This window comes from Branchiostoma floridae, chromosome 16 (genome assembly GCF_000003815.2).
Source record: "Branchiostoma floridae strain S238N-H82 chromosome 16, Bfl_VNyyK, whole genome shotgun sequence".
Lineage (NCBI taxonomy): Eukaryota > Metazoa > Chordata > Leptocardii > Amphioxiformes > Branchiostomatidae > Branchiostoma > Branchiostoma floridae.
Window position 1 is genome coordinate 473,848 of NC_049994.1, and position 16,914 is coordinate 490,761.

The 16,914-nt window shown below is 39.8% G+C and overlaps 1 protein-coding gene across 1 annotated transcript in view; it reads right to left on the minus strand.

Annotated features, from left to right (window-relative positions):
* Positions 1 to 87: 87 nt before the first annotated feature.
* Positions 88 to 16,914, minus strand: part of LOC118403419 (SCO-spondin-like) — a 22,444-nt gene continuing 5,617 nt past the window's right edge. Inside the window, exons 11-36 of the mRNA XM_035802131.1 lie at positions 16,832 to 16,909; positions 16,151 to 16,339; positions 15,573 to 15,740; positions 14,772 to 14,850; positions 14,427 to 14,521; positions 13,890 to 14,006; positions 13,376 to 13,502; positions 12,817 to 12,863; positions 12,174 to 12,252; positions 11,360 to 11,451; positions 10,613 to 10,786; positions 10,107 to 10,292; positions 9,262 to 9,319; positions 8,826 to 8,872; positions 8,277 to 8,364; positions 7,650 to 7,747; positions 7,164 to 7,337; positions 6,480 to 6,565; positions 5,604 to 5,764; positions 5,055 to 5,101; positions 4,561 to 4,633; positions 3,012 to 3,109; positions 2,203 to 2,367; positions 1,655 to 1,828; positions 1,106 to 1,236; positions 88 to 207 (exon numbers count right to left, since the gene is read on the minus strand). Coding sequence (XP_035658024.1) covers positions 88 to 207; positions 1,106 to 1,236; positions 1,655 to 1,828; positions 2,203 to 2,367; positions 3,012 to 3,109; positions 4,561 to 4,633; positions 5,055 to 5,101; positions 5,604 to 5,764; positions 6,480 to 6,565; positions 7,164 to 7,337; positions 7,650 to 7,747; positions 8,277 to 8,364; positions 8,826 to 8,872; positions 9,262 to 9,319; positions 10,107 to 10,292; positions 10,613 to 10,786; positions 11,360 to 11,451; positions 12,174 to 12,252; positions 12,817 to 12,863; positions 13,376 to 13,502; positions 13,890 to 14,006; positions 14,427 to 14,521; positions 14,772 to 14,850; positions 15,573 to 15,740; positions 16,151 to 16,339; positions 16,832 to 16,909 — 2,951 coding nt within the window. The remainder of the gene's footprint in view (positions 208 to 1,105; positions 1,237 to 1,654; positions 1,829 to 2,202; positions 2,368 to 3,011; positions 3,110 to 4,560; positions 4,634 to 5,054; positions 5,102 to 5,603; positions 5,765 to 6,479; positions 6,566 to 7,163; positions 7,338 to 7,649; positions 7,748 to 8,276; positions 8,365 to 8,825; positions 8,873 to 9,261; positions 9,320 to 10,106; positions 10,293 to 10,612; positions 10,787 to 11,359; positions 11,452 to 12,173; positions 12,253 to 12,816; positions 12,864 to 13,375; positions 13,503 to 13,889; positions 14,007 to 14,426; positions 14,522 to 14,771; positions 14,851 to 15,572; positions 15,741 to 16,150; positions 16,340 to 16,831; positions 16,910 to 16,914) is intronic.

Genomic DNA, 16,914 nt, shown 5'->3' on the forward strand with positions numbered 1-16,914 from the left:
CGTTTTACTTGCCAGCTTTTGCTGTGCTCTTTACTTGTTTAGCCTCATACAATCATAATGAAATTATTGTGACATCTTGTTTATATCCTACCATTGGTTACATCCTCTCTGTAGGACGTATCCAGGTGGCCAGTTCAAACCGGTTTCCTCGTCCACACAGTAACACTCGGACGGTTCAATACACGCAGTCCTGTCCTCGTTTAGTACCTACAAAATTATGTTGACATAAATGAGGAATAACTTGTTATGACATACACATTTAAGTTCATTTTGCGATATTACAAACGTGTTTTGATGAAGTTTTTAAGTTCAAGTACTATCATGCAGTTCCGATTACTCAATTACTTTCAATATTTTGATCTACTGTGCCTTCATATGCTTTCAGTTAAATTGTTTCTTCTTTAATTCTATAAAACAATAGATACGCAAGTCTTGATAAGAAATAAACACTAAATTGTGTCACAACATGAGCGAATCTTCAAGCAAATATAAATTAAGCAACCTCTACCTTTCTTATGTTAAATGTGTGTTAAAAAGCAATCTCATAAGCCATAATATTCTTATTCATAAAGCCTTAAATGTAGGTAACTGTCTTAATTTTTCTTTCTGAATTATGTTGACTATTTTCATTGCATATTAATCTATACGTATTAGTTGTACCATTTCATTTACTCCTCAAATGTAAGCTTTAATTAATTTAGACATAAAGCAATGACCATAATTAGTATAGGGGAAGAGGGACTACTTTAAGTAATGTAGGCTTCCACCCTTCTCCACCATGTATGTTTTTATAGTTTATCATACTATGTCGTTTCTTTCATTGAAGAGATTCATAAGTCACGTATGTACACAGGCTAATAGAATTTTCATCAATCACTGACTACTTTTTTTAAAGATAAACACACGTACCTCCAAATATTCGATGGCTATTCAGTCCACTTTGCTCACGGAGTGACCTAGTTCTCGCGAGAGTTGCGAGTCACTCCGTGAACAAGATGGACTGATAGCCGTCGAAAATATGGATTAACGTATGTTTACCTTTAAAAGATAGTCACTGATTGATGAAAATTTTATTAACTGTTTCGTTTCTAAAAACAATTCCTACATATCCTTCCGGGCAGTAACAGCCGGCCTCGCATGTCCAGAAGTACGTGTAAAGGTCCTGGCAGGTCTTGGGGCGGCCGGTAGGGCCGCACTCGTCATAGTAAGACATGCTGATGTTTGCACACACGGTATCTGGGGAGGAAACATTATCAAAGATCTGGTGAGTGAAAAGATTGGGTGGTCAGAATACGACTGTTACAAGTGTCTGAAGCGAGGTGCCATTTCGCAGTGTGGCTCTTCTAGAAATGAGACCTCCATTCAACTAGCTATCCACCCACTAGCCTGGTTGGTGACAAAAAAGGTAATGTACAGTTGTGTTTTTTATAACATTAAACAATAGACCACGACATAACGTACCATACCGTCCTATAGATTGCAACCGTTTATGATGGCATGCATTTCGGGTATGCGAAACAGCTGAAACTTAAGTCACAGCTTCTAGTTCCAGAAGCAGGGTCGCGAACCACTGGACTATTTAATATCTATCCATCCATGCTATTTAACAATGAATCACACCTGGTTACATTATAACAAAATGAACATATCTGACCTGTTTCACAGCTAGGGATGCCGCAGGTCTGGACATGGCTGGACAGGCCCACACAGTAGCTGCCCCCGTTAGAGGGAGGGGGGTTGTTGCATCCTCGGTACCGAGCAATAAGGGACGTGCCGCATGTTACTGAGCAATCGGACCAAGGACCCCACGGTCCCCAGTTTCCATCATCTGGAGCGACGAGAAAATTGAAAAAAATGTAATCAATATAACTTGAATGAAGAGCGAAATGGTATTCTTCCACGAATCTCTACAAGGGCACTACTCTTCATTGATGCTAACACACTGGAGCACCAGTTTTAGTGATGTTCATTATTTCTTATCAATCCAACCAAAAGTAGACAGCGAGTTTGATTATGAAAAGAGAGAATTCGCTTGACTAATGAAATGATCAAATGCGTTCGACATCAGTGGAAGGTTTTGAGTTTTCCCATGTCCCCGTTCAATTCCACAGATTCGTCGGTATCCAGCCTCGAATCCCGATGCGTATTTTAATTGAGAAAATACAATACCATTAATTGCAGTAGCAAAACCAGTTTACTCACAGACACACGCCCCGGTATTACAGAGCCTCTCCTCAGTGCTCTCCCCGGTACAGTTGGCGAACGGCATGCTCTCGTTGCAGCAGCGGAAGCGATTCTGTACGCCGGACTCGCAGGACGATGTGCAAATGGTCCACTGGGACCACTCACTCCAATTGGGCCCAGGAGCTGAAATGTATTCATAATTGCATAATGTGAATGTAAGTTCATCTGTGACTGTAGTCAACATAATGTTGCAATTTAAGATCATATATCCGTATACAAAATAAAGCACTTACAAACATGATTTTGATCAGTCCTCTGATCGTTATCAAGTTGAAATTACCCAAAATCTAAGTCACATATCTAGACTGGAAGTGTGACGCCAGCAAAGGGTCAAGGGTGCTTGGCAGTCTTGTTATAATTGCATAATAACACAATAGAGACTTGAAATCCTCTACAAAATAAAATAGTAAGACTGCATACTCGGGGAAAACATTTTGCGTAAAATTTGACCAATGGTCCCGGGAAATTTGACCAATAGTGGGAACGATGCGTCGGTTGCTTGTCCATCTCTAATACAGTTGTCGCCATTTCAAACGATCATATCTGTGCTTTCCTTACTCTTTTGAGGGGGAGGGAAACCTAACAAGAATCGAAAACGGCTAGATAACAAATGCACAACAGTGCATGTATATTCATTTGATAAATGGTAAAAGTGAAAATGGTAAAATATGAAAGTGGTAAATGGTAAAAAGTGAATCGAAAAAAGTAAGTGCACCAATAACACGACATTTTTCAGTTCTGATATTCACGCAGTAGGTGGTACGTACCGTCACAGCACTGTGTATTGCAGATAGCGGTCGCGATCTCGGGGCCTTCACAAAGCTTCCCTCCATTGTGTGGAGCAGGGCTGTTACAGTTGCGGTACCTAGACAATAGGATAAACAAACTAGAGTTCCACGAACACATACCTTTGCCAAATAAACCAGGTTTGTTATGTAGAATGATGTCTGTAGACAAATGCGTTACTCATTTCATTTTCTTTATAATTAAATGCTTGGAGTTGGTTTATAAAATTTCGGCATTTATTATGCAAATTAGATCCCAATTTACAATTAATTGATATCAAATTGTATCAAGCATTACTTAAGCTATCAGCATACCAAAAATCATGATGATCCTTTGATCCATTCTTGACTTATTCTCTTTCAAAGTCTTTAAATACACCTCTTACTCTCTTCCCTCTTTCTCAGTTACATATGTGACAACTTTGATGAAAGTACTATAATGGAATGCAGTGGATTTATGAACTTTTCCTAATCAATTATGCAAATTAGCTGTTAACTTGCATAATAAGTATCACATTATATAAGTCTTCATTTAGGCTATCTACATGCCGAAAAACATCATGATCCGTCAACATGTTCATATTTTCTCATTAATTATGCAAATGAGGTCATCATTTGCATAATTGATATCTGTCGACATTTCTCTCCTTCCCAGCTACATATGTGACAAGTTTGAAAGTCCTATCATGGAATGTAGTGGATTTATAATTTTTCCTCATTAATTATGCAAATTAGCTGCTGATTTGCATAATTAGTATACCATTATGTAAGTCATCACTCATTCTATCTACATACCAAAAATCATGACGATCCGTCAACACGTTGTAGAGTTATTCTCATCCAAAGTTTGAAAGGAAACCAGCGCCTGCAGTTCCAAAAAAGCCGCTAGGGGGCCCAAATTCACAGCACTTACTCTCTGCCTCGAGGGCTATCTACCACTCAAAAATCATGATCACAGCATGTCCAGAACACGAGATATCAAAAATTGAGGTTCTGCTGCAGTACCTTAGCAAGCCGCTAGGGTGCCCATTATCAAACTTGACCTTCGTTTTCCCGACCCCTACCCACCTACCAAATATTATCGGGATCCATCCAAGACTTCTTGAGTTATGCTGTTAACAGACACACAGACACACACACAGACAGACTCACAAGCCCAAAACATAACCTTAGCCATTCTGGCAAAGGTAAATATGTGTTATTAGGTCTAAAATCTTGCGTAAATTCACTGAAGAATGGAACACGTTTAAGTTAATGTGACACAAAATGGCAAAATTGAAAAAAAAATGCAGGGCGGCTAAAACATGTAAATGCTGGTCTTAAAACAAGGAGATGTAGATAAATTTTTAAAAATCTCGGTGGAAAGATTTAAAATTTGACAGTTGATATAATATCTCCATATTCCATTCATCTCGAGCATTGATCTTGTGTTACAAACAGCAGTGAGCTACTCGCACGATGTCTCTCCCGGGAACAACGTTGAAAGACGTTTAAACTCTAGATGATACAAAAACGATGAAGCAGAACTTACTTTCTGCGGATGCCTCCGTCGCACGGCTCGGAACACTCGCTCCATTCGGACCATGGCGACCAGTTCCCGTCAACTAGTCAAATAGAACGCAAAAAATAGTGGTCAAAAATTGCTTTGCTTAAGTACAATGGTGAAGCCATACATAGTTATCCATACCTTCCCATGACATTTCTCTCAACCAGTTCCGAAACACGGTCGGCGATTGGTTGAGATTTTCCCGAAATCTTTCCTATTCTAGCTCCACTTCACTCCTCTGTTCACATCCAAGCAAATTACGACTTCCCGACATTCTTTTTGTTTTGATATTCATATTTTATAGTTTGCTGTCTCAGGCCACAAATGAAGTTTCTTATAATAATTCAAGCTCTGGGTATGGCAAACTCCTCCTTATTGTTGAAAATAATTACCACATCCGTAATATACTAATGGAAACATAATGTACTGATGAATTCTTACATATTGGCTATCAATACACAACGTGTCAGCAAACTTACTTGGGCAGTTGTACTCCGTGCAGTCCATGTTTCCATTGATGCAGGTGCTGCAGTTGATATAAATACATGTTATAGTATTTAAACATTCTAATCACATTTAAATTTGTTAGAATTGAGAATTATGTTATGGACTTTTCAGCAGAGGGTACGTACCCAATTACTACAACTGGTTAATTCCTTGATTCTACAACACATTTCAAGGTATAGAAGACACCGAGAAACTAAATGACTGTAAGGACAACTCAGACTGTATTCACTTCCAAAGACAAAATGTTTTAGGCTATACTATTCCCTCAGCTCAGATTTCATGTTAAGCTTACATATACTCGTAAACTTTATTCAAATATATTTAGTCAAAATATTTCCTTGTATTTTCATAATCATGGCCTTATTTTCAAGATAAAGGCAGAAGTGTCAGAATTCATTGAAGTCGCTAATTACAGGATTTTTATACTTGTGAATTTTTTAAGTGCACATAGTCATCCATTGATCATATAAGGCATGTGCATGATTAAGACTTTAGACTTTGTTATTGACTAATCTTCCTACCAGTTCTGGCAGTCGTTGACAGAGTACGTCTGCCCTGGCTGGTAGAACTCGCCGTTATAGAGACACAGACACTGCTCTGGTACCACACACTCTCCGTTCTGGAAGAACTTGTCTCCGTCACAGCGGCAGTAGCCGGAACACTCAGCGGTGTCACACATAACCTTCGGAGTGAAGTTGGGAAATAGGACGTTTTCAATCATCTATAGGTGTGCAATCCTTATACTCCTGTCACAGTGTCCACGAACTTCGGGTGTATCGATGGAAGATCGGCCATATTCAAAATAGACAGACGGTTGCGTGTAGTTTTCACCTGAAAACCGTCTGAAAACCGTCCCTGTCACATATAAGCCATACTTTGTACGTTGTACAATTGTTGTGCAATAAAGTTATTATTATAAGCGAGGCTCGGGCTATTGCCGCAGAATCGTCGTCCAAATGTGACAGGGGTACTACACTACTGAGCCCCACAGACGTGTTTAACTCCTCAGATAAATTCTACAAGATGACCGTCCCTACAAGATCTCGTCCCCGCTACCTCTATAGATCCACAGCTACTGGAAATTCACTCAGTGATAAACTATGACCACCTTCATATCCCATATTTGAGTGGACTGAAGAACCTTCAAATACCCCAAATCGCATACTTCAATGACATGAAAATAGGTACTACAACATTTTGTGGTGAACATTATGGTGATGGCGTTACATGAAAACGCTCTTTATTCGTTTTGCTCAAGCATAGAAAAAGACAGGACATTATGACGATACATTCAAATCTAAAACAATACAATGAGAGCTTGATTACCATCATAAAGATAAAGTGACTTAATATAAACTTACAAATAATGATCGATTTGTCTAAGAGGCTGTTATTACCTGTGCGCTGAGCTCGGCGCAGGTACGTGGACAGGAGTTCCCACAATCCTCTGCGGAAACCCATGTGCTCGTGTAGGGACACTCCTCTGTATGGACACACAGAACAGGTGAGAGGAACGTTACAGGAGAGCCCCCCTAGAGGATCATTGGTGCTGTGCAGAAAAATTCTAACCGTTCTCTACACGTAAAATTGATTCAGCCTGAGTAGTACTTGATTACCTTGGGACTCTCGTATGGCAACTCAATAAGATTTACTGAGTCTAACAACATTACAAGAAGTCCAAAGCACTAAATGATATTAAGTTTGATGAAAACCCAAGAAAATTAACTAGCACTTGGCATTCACTAATTTCTCTGTGGCTGACACAAATACAAAGATGTCGTGGCGTTCAGAATTATAAGCGAAGAACCTTATCATATTAGCGCCACCACTCATTCAAAACAATCACCATCTTTACCTCTTTAACATAGCAAGGTTTGACCACCTGAATTTCGTGATATTATGCACGAGCACAATATGTAATATTAACCCCGTGCAGGTGCTATGGCCGTGTGTGCCTGTCATGCCTTGTCGGGCATCAGTGGGCTGGCGAAATACGTGGACAAAGCCCCTCATTTTTCATTCGCAAAGTCAAGAAAAGAACAGATGTATGGAATTAGATATAAAAGCTCCAAATGGCCCACCTGGAGTGCAGGGTTCGTCACACTCCTTGGTCTGTACGCGGGTGTTGCCCTCGCAGTCGGCGCCGTCGTACTCCGGAGCGGGATCGTTGCACGTACGGAACCGGTACTGAGAACCGTCCGTACACGGGTCTTCACAACCGGACCACGGGCTCCACGGAGACCACTCTCCATCAACTGGGTAAGGGAAAATGGTAAAACTTCGTTTTTTGACCTACAAAGCTATTGTTCCACTGGTCAATGTGGCATCTAAACTTCAAGAACGTAGGCTATTCCCTTTACTTGGACAATGGACAGTGTTAGACAATAGAACATTGAGCAATCAGCAACGACAAAATGTGTTTTGCAGATGTAGACATTTTATTTCATACAGACAGGCAGATAATTTTAAACAAAATGAAAATAAGAGGTCCAATAATAGATCCCTGAGGTACACTACAAGTCATACACTACAAGTCACATGCGATGTCTGTATAAGTCTTTACTTACTTGGACATCTGAGTGTTCCACAGTTCTGAATCTGACTGTCCTGTCCGTCACAATATTCTCCGTATCCAGCCGGTTCGGGGTTGTTGCACTCACGATGTCTGAACATAAACACATTTTGAAAAGAAAATAATTGAAAATTTCCATAATGCTGTGTACATTTAAGCCAGCCATCAAATGAATGTATATGATGGTGACTTACAATAAGAGAGTTACTGCTCACCTTCCAGAAATTGAAAAGGGGAGATTCTTTCAAACTACATTCAAACAACTAAAAAGTAAAAGATGCTTTAGTAAATAGATGTCCTTCGTGTTGAGAAGCGTTCCAGATATGACCTTGCTTACCCACCATTACCGACAAAGACAGAATAATTATTCTATCAATTAAAACTAAGATTATCCCATACACTATTGCAACAGAGGGTAACTTCGTCTTCCGCTATACCACCAACAAAGAAGTTAAGCCAAATAGAGGTAGATATCAGTCCTAGCGCTTAAACATATTAGCATCTAAGCTTAGCTATCACCTTTTAACAACACTGTAATCATCATCATTAATCCATACTACATGCACTTGTCTTGTAATTAGCCTTTGGGTATCTATTTAATAAAACATTACTATATGTTGACCTTATTTGGTATGGCACACTGCCGTCCTCAGCGATGCACGTTGCTGTGCAGGTAGACCAGGGGGTCCATGGACTCCACTCCCCGTGCACTGCAAAATCATGTTACAACACGATAAGCAAGCACCTCCCACATTATCCTCCTTCAAAGTCAAAGCTTGGCTCTCTCTTGGAGATCCATTCTCTGTTACTTAATGTCAATACATGTACTACCTTATGCTACCCGGTATGTAATTTTAAGTCTGTACAGATCGTAATATATGATGTAAATTTTAACTATTATTGTTTCTAAGCTAATGCTAGTGATTTTATATATAAGATTTATTTTCTATCTCATGGTTACCATTAGGCAGCCATACCTGTTTGTAAACAGCTGAACAAATAAATAAATAAATTAAATAAACACGATAAAAAATATCGATAGAATATGAGCTTCAGTTTTTGTATTTTTTCGCTTATTGTTTTCCTTCTAAAATCCCTTAGATGTCTCTCTTATATACTTAGTATACTATGTTCAAGTTCACAAAAATTATTGATTTTCCAAACATCTTACCAGAGCAGTTGGCTACCTCACAGACAAGTTGGGAATTTTCACAGGTGCTGGGAATGAAAGTTAACAACAGTTACGTACATTATGTACTGTATAATCAATACTTAGTACTCAAACATACATGTAACATGAAAGTCAAACTCACCACCAGATAATTAAATGCAAGTATAAAAAATAATTATGAAATTATCTGTGGATTCTTTCAAGATAATGCATTGATTTGTAGAAGATGCTCAAGAAGAAGATATTTTCAACATGAACATGTATGCACAATATAAGTGTTGTGTATTTGACCATCGGAATTATTGCAAACTATTCTATTAAGACCTGACTGATATAAGTAGAATTTCATGTGATAACATTAGTCTGGTACGTAATAAGGGCCATGAGTTATGGCATTACTAACAGATTCAGTTAAACTTTAGCACAGTTCACTCACCAGTTCTCACACTCGTTCTTGACTATAGTATCACCTGGTTGCACTTCCTCCACTTCACCTGTGGAAAAAGGTTTTAGAAACTTAATTTTTTGCTTTCCCAATTGTTTATCATTTTCTACCATAATTATTGAAAATAATAATTCATCATTCATTACGATGAAACCATATCTATCATGATCCTATTCCTACATTTAAAGGGTAAAAAAATGAACTAATTGTGGAAACACATCACAAAGCAACGAAATCCCCCTGTCAACATTGTCAGATGTTATTAGTCTGGATATATGTTATTAGCCTGGATATCTTGGTTAGAGCTGCGCCGTCTAGCATAGCATAGAAAATGTTGACACAGTTGAAGACGCTGCACCTCGTACGTTCTATCATGAAACGAGGTCGCCCAAAGTGTCGTCGCAGTTTTTTTTTCAATAAACCTGTTGATTCTCAAATTAACTGGGGGGGGGGGGGCTTTGGTATCATTACAAAGGCGATGAAATGGACTATCACCAAGTGGAATTAGATAATCGGAATTTGGGTGAAATGTTAAGCTGACAAAATGATGTAAAAAAACATATTAGTATATAAACATTATGCAAGATCTTTTTCCACATCACAGACAATTGTTTACATCCATGCAACGGCATCAACCCGTGACCCAGCGTGCGCGTTCTATGTGATCTGTGTCGTTTTAGGAAACTCCGGAAGTAGAACCGATCGGATTCTTGGCCATTTCACCGCCCCGTGTTCGAGGAGGTGCATTGAGCATGTTATACAACAGCCTCATTACTCATAAGGATACCTACTAGCCGTAAAAATACAACAATGTGTAATAACAGTTTGTTTTATACCGTTGATGTTGACCGTGCAGCGACATTCTGCATATGAGACGCAGACGTCATCTTGCAGGACCGAGCCGTCGGGGCAGTAGCAGCCGGGAACGCAGTCCTCCTCACAGGCTACACCCTCCTGCAGGTCCAGACATGTCCTGGGACAGTTTCCACATTCCTTCCACACCTTATCATCCAGACATTCCTCTGCGGGTGAACACAAAACGGAATGTCTTTTCTTGATTCTTCATACATTAAGAGAACACACTCCTTTACGCTTGGGATCACTTTGTAAACGCCCACGTAAACCTTAGGCCTAAGAGAGGATACATGTAGACTATTTAGACTATTGGACTATTACTTGTGTCTACTAGGGGTTACTAATAAACGGTGTAAGCCCATCCCATTTTGCCATGTTTGAAAACTGTTGGTGTTTTGACTATTATCCAGATTACATTGGAAGGTATTTTGGTATGTATGTGTATTATCCTCTGAATTTTTTCATGTGAATATGGTAGATACTGTACCCTGGCAGTCCTGGAGGTTGCAGGACATGGTTTCGGTGGTGTTGCCGGGGCAGTTGGAAGTGACCGGGGTGTCCTCGTACCGCACACAGCTCCTGGTCCTGATCCTCTCCCCACCGTCACAAGTGGCCGTGCAGGCAGACCATGGCGCCCACTCGCCCCAGTGAGCCGGGGTTCCTACAGGTACAATAAGATATATATACAACATACTCGGAAATTAGCAATTAATACAATGTAGGGCCGTACTTAAATGTAAGTTCATCTGTGACGGTAGTCAACATTATGGTGCAATTTTAAGACCGTATCACTAGGACACTCTGTAGATTTCGACAAGGTGAAGATACTTGATTCCGAACAGGATTACTTTCTCAGAGGAGTGAAATAAGGCCATTTACATTAGAAACCGCCAACCTTCCCTCAACCGAGACGGGGGCCGATACCGACTGCCAAGCACCTTTGACCCTTTGCTGACGTCACACTTTCGATCCGTATGTGTGATTTAGGATTTGGGTCATTTCAACTTGGACTGATCGAAAGCTTGTTGATAAGTGATTTATTTTGTGTACGGATATGAGGTCATAGAATTGTAACATAACAAAGTAGGGTCTATTACATGAACGAGGCTACATAAGGTTAAGTCCCAACTTCCTTGGTGTCGGTTATGTAAATTTTTCATAATATATAGAATACAATACTGGGCTTACGTGGGCAATGGAATGATTACTGATTACATACTAAAACAAGGCTTACCTGGGCAGGTGTTTACAAAGCAATCCTTTGTGTCCACAGTGTTGCCTTCACATGGCAGACCACCATTGCTTGCAGGGGGGTTACTTCCAGACCTGGAAATGGTGAAAACAGTAACAATTTTAGAACACATGACTGTATGTAACTCTAGTTCACCTATATCCACAGGGAACCCATACCCGTTGCTTTTAACAATAGTGTAATGTAGGGGCATCAAGTGGCCGGACGGTGGTTTCGAAGTGTACTATTTTCAAGATATTGCCATTTCAATCTACCGTCCGTCGACTTGATATCCCTAAATACGCAGTTTTTAAAAACAACGGGTATAGGTTACCCCGCGGTTAAAGGTGAATTAGCGTTGATATTTCAAAGATGAGAATTCCATCTGTTGTATCCAAAGCCCAGACGTGTCTCTGAATGCAGTTAATTAGCCTTGAGGACAATGAAGAAACGTAGGAATTTCTCTCGATCTCTTGATCGTGTAGTCGTTTTCCTGATAAATTACATGGCGGTGTAACACACATCAAGTGTGATCTTACTGATGCATATCCGGACAGATTTAGTTGGACAGGTAAGGACTCCTACTCTTTTCAATAAGTTATTTGATCCGAAGGACATTCCTTGCCGGTGCTACCTAGGTACTAATACTAAGGCAAAATTGAGTCGAGTGAGGAAATTGGTGTAAAGTGCATTTCCCAAATCACATAACATTGGGACCTGTCAGAGATACAAACCAAGCACCTTCAACATCTCAGACATGCAGCAGTTATAAAGAACATTAAGGTAAAGTGACATGTTTGTAAGAAAGGTCAGTCACCTGTATCTCTGCTGGATACCAGCCCCACATGTCTTGTCACACGGAGTCCAGATGCTCCAAACAGACCAGCCACAGTCAACTATGGGGAACAGTCACCGATTAAGGATAAACAATCACATCACCCTTTAACGCGTAAATGTACCTATAGATAATGTACTTGCCTGTTTACAATGTCTACAACCAACTGTGATCCTCATTGGTACGTTTCAAACGCCTTGGCAATAGCCAAGTGGGATATCTCAATAGTTACTACTGTACTGTAATTGCAATAATACCATGTGTAGTACGATGTCGCAAATAGAACACCATAGATTTGACCAGGCTTTAGGATTAATGATAAATGTTTGATCAATGCCCAAAGTTGACTCAACATGGAAACATACAAGCCACACGTATCTGAAGATGTAGATGTACTCATTACAAGGTGACTATTGTTTGCCGCGTGGCAAAATATCTACTGTATATAACCATATTATTTCTAACCTTCAAACACTCCAACATTTGCTATAATAACAAAATGTTTAAATGGCGTGTTATATCATACGTTGAGGTTTAAGTGTTCGAGTAACGTAATGTCAGTGGCAAAGCAATGTTTAACAGTCTGAAAGTTGCCTATACATATGTTATTGGTGTTAGTGCCTACCAGCACAGTCTTCTTCAGTGCAGCTCATGTATCCATTCTCACAAACACTGTTGGTAGAAAAAAAATCCAAATGAGAACATACGTGGTATTATAATTACATAATACCTCATTCTGACCATTTAATTTGCCCATACTGTAGTAGGCATCCTTCCATGTTCAAGGAAACATGAAGATAATAGGTATTCAAGCTGTCTACAGAAACTGCAAAGGCCATTTTGGGGTGTAAAATCGTTTTCTTTCTACTATTATGGATATTTGTTAACATCCGAGAGATGCGGAATTGATTGAAATGGTATTTCAAGGATTTCAAGTTTGAGTCAGTTTCTAAAATTTCGTTTGATTGTTGGGCAATGCAGGTAAATATGTTCAGATTAATAAAATTCTACATGCCACCTTTACCAGCCCCCGAGAAGGTACAAATGTCTCCAGAAAAGAGCTATTTTGAGCCCTGTGGTTCGCATTCAGCATTCGAACATAATGTATAAGTCATTAGTTGCCTGCCTATGGTATACATGGCTTTTTCCTGAATGTAAGTAAAAAGATATTGAGATATATTTACCATGTGTTGCAGTCATTGGTGATGTTTTGGCCAGGTTCGTACTCTTGTCCGTTGTAGATACATTTGCACTCCGATGCCGCCACACATTCACCATTTTGACTGTACGTTCCCTCGGCACAGTAGCAGCCTGCAACGGAAAGTGAAAAAGAACGTGATTTACCGTGACAGAAATGACAAAATGAGGCAAATTTAATTTCTTTGTTCTCGATATTTCTACTAATACAGAATATTTTTACTAATGAATATGGAAATGAAAACTGAGAGTGATGCAGAAAATTAACTCCCGAAGCCCGGCTAGAATTAGCCCTAGAAAGTAAGAAGAAAACTGCAAATTGCAAGCAAAAGGCAAGCAAATGTACATAGCGAAACTAGGCCGAAAGGCTGAATAAAGTTCAAAACTTGAACTATGCGGCTCCAGATGTCTTTTTGAGGGACGACTGCAGTTTGCAAGATGTCGGTAGCTTGAGGGATGAATCTACTTTACTATGTACTGCAAGCAAAAATCTTGACAAACCTTCTTGGCACGTCAGCTGACAAGTCACGTCGTTGCTGAGGCCCTGGCAGCTTCTTGAGCAGGGATCGAACCCAGCAAGACAGTCTTCAGCTGTCACTGATTCCTTCTCAAGACAATCTGCAAGAAGGGTAGAAGGTGACTTTCATTTGCAAACCTGGACAGGACAGTATCGTCTTGATAGATGTTATTTTTTCATTGCACTACGGTAAATAGCATAATATGATCAATGAATTTCGTATAAAATACCACATCCAAATGTTATTTATTTATTTGTTAAGTTCAGTTAGGATATTGCCCGATACCCTCAGACTGTTTATACATTACAAAGCCTGTACAATGGCCTTATCAACAATATACTTAACACTTGCTCGTTTATCTGAAAGGCGTACACCTCTGGAATTACAACTGCATTTGACGATCTTTAAGAAATAACTTTTTTTTTACTGTTCTAGTCTTAGGTTGCTTTTCGAAACTGTTAGCAATCGTGTATAAGATAGTGCAAAGTTGGAGAGACTGCTCTAGGCACTGTGCCCTTACCTGGTCCACATGGCTCATTGATGCAGAGGTTCGTCTCGTGGTAAGAACCATTGCAGATGTTACCTCCGTTCTTAGGTGGTGGATCCGTGCAGTTTCTATGTTTCGAAATAAGGCACATATCAAGCTCCGGAAATCTTACAAAGACGGACACATCATTTATTTTGTTCCCCAATATTTTGAGACCGGAAGACTTTGAAAGGGAAAAAAATTAAAAATGACAGCTGGGAAAAAATCTCATATCATAATAAACTGAAACTATATAATCCAATACTTAATCATCTGACACTATGAACCACAACTGAACAATGTCCTTAGATTAAGTCTATGAAATTAACATTTAATAACCTGTATCTGTGGACGATTCCAAAATCGCAGTCCGCATCACAGTCGCTCCATGGTGTCCACTGGGACCAACCTCCGTCAACTGTCAATTATTCAAAAACAGACAAAAACCCGTTTGTCACAGTTGAAAATATTTAGTCATCCCTTAAGTCATTTTCAGCAACCGACAATTGCGTTACATTTTAGTTGAGGGATATATATTCAATCAATTAGTACCAAATATGGAAAAAAAACCGTACTATGTATTGTAAGTCACCGGTGTAAACCGGATGTACAATGATGATGATAAAGTACTGGAGAATTTTTTTTTCCTTTTAAGCTTTTGATCTGTTTTCAGAAATGCTTCCCGTAAATTTTTGAGTGCAAGCTAAAGAATTACACCGCAGGCAAATACATGTAATGCAAGGTTTTGCGTAAACCAGAAAACAAACGAATTCTGTATCTGTATCTATAAAGCCGGTACAACCGCCCTTCGGCGTAAAACACCAGCTTCGCAGGCACGCGGCGCGGCAGCAGCTGGTTATATTACACTGAACGATCCGTTACACCTAACTTTTGCACATCTATATGCAAGTGTTCTTTAAAACTATCCAAAGAAGATGCCCCTGCTGTGCTAAGTGATAACATATTCCACTCTACGATAGTTCTTGAAAAATACGAATAGAACACATGAATCCTAGGTTGGTAATTCTGGTACTTGAAAGTATTCTAGTTCTTTTTTGAGCTGGTGTTAGTCGGTACGTCCACCAGTTTATTGGGCAGTTTGTTCAGAACGCGAAAAATTCAGTCAAACGTTTCCCTCACCTGGGCAGGCAGATGTGAAGCAGTTCTTGCTCTCAGTGAACGGTCCGGAACACTCCGCGCCTCCTGTCTGTGCAGGCTGTGTAATGCCGCGGTTCCTGGTGGCCACGCCCTGGCCGCAAGTTAGGGAACAGTCGCTCCAGCTTCCCCACTGGCCGTGGATGCAGTCAACTGTGGGACACAAGCATTTGTTAATTTATCTATTTGCAAATTCATGCCCGTAGGCTACTTGCAAGGGTACAGACCGTAAAAAGTAACATTCTAATACAGCTAGAGTTTATCTATGCACTCAGCTATCTTATGATTCTACATACTTTACTTGGAGGCTTCTTCTTTGGAGGCAGTGGCTGATGAAAAGCACGTTTTTAATGATTAATGCTTAACATTCCAATTCATAGCTAGAATTCATATAATCCCTCTCCCACAAGACCTGTTCAGAGTCACGGACGATAACTGCTGGATAGCAGATGAAACGTCTAACCGTTTCCAAAACCATATCCAGTTGCTTGAGTAACTACTTTTGGGCGTATCTTATCACCTGGATGTCTAACCTACATCGACGTATGTACAACAATACTTACCGCAGTTGTCTTCGTCTGAGCCGTCAGTACAGTCAGCCGTACCGTCGCACACCTGGCTACTACTCAGACACTCCCCTGACACGCAGGTGAACTGACTGTCCGCACAGGGAGACGGGGGTGGTGTGGTTGGGATGTACAGAGGTGTTGTGGCTTGGGCAGATGTGGTCAGTACACTTGCCTGTGTGGTGGCTATAAGATAAAAACATGCATAAGCCTTGTTATTACGTATACTTTTTACTAGGCTAGATTGGAAGAAATAGTACAACAGGAAAACAACGGTCTAGTAGGAGAAGTTAATCAAAGTAGAATAAATCCCTGCATGGTATCTGTGCCAAGGCATAATTTGTCCTCAGTTAATTTGTCCGTTGCATTCAGCATTGTTAAATTGTAGAGGAAATATTATGAATCGTTACATTATTGACTCAAAATAAGTAGTAATAATACACTACATACGAGCCTGTTTATACCGTAAATCAAAATAAAATATTGTTCAAGTATCACTGTTTAAGTCTAGCACACCAACGTGGTACGGCTTAAAAAAACATCCAATGTTACTCATTTATCTTAATAAATTTTACTATGAGTCTTAATGTAAGTATACAAAAAAATATAAGAAGGTCCAATTTATGATCCTTCAAACAGCCCCTATAATGCTGTAGAAGAAAGTAACGAATAACGTACCTCCAGACACCAGACTTGGTGTAGAGTAAACCAGAGTGTACATCTCATAGTCGGCACAAGTGGTAGAAATTGTTGGAAGGGTT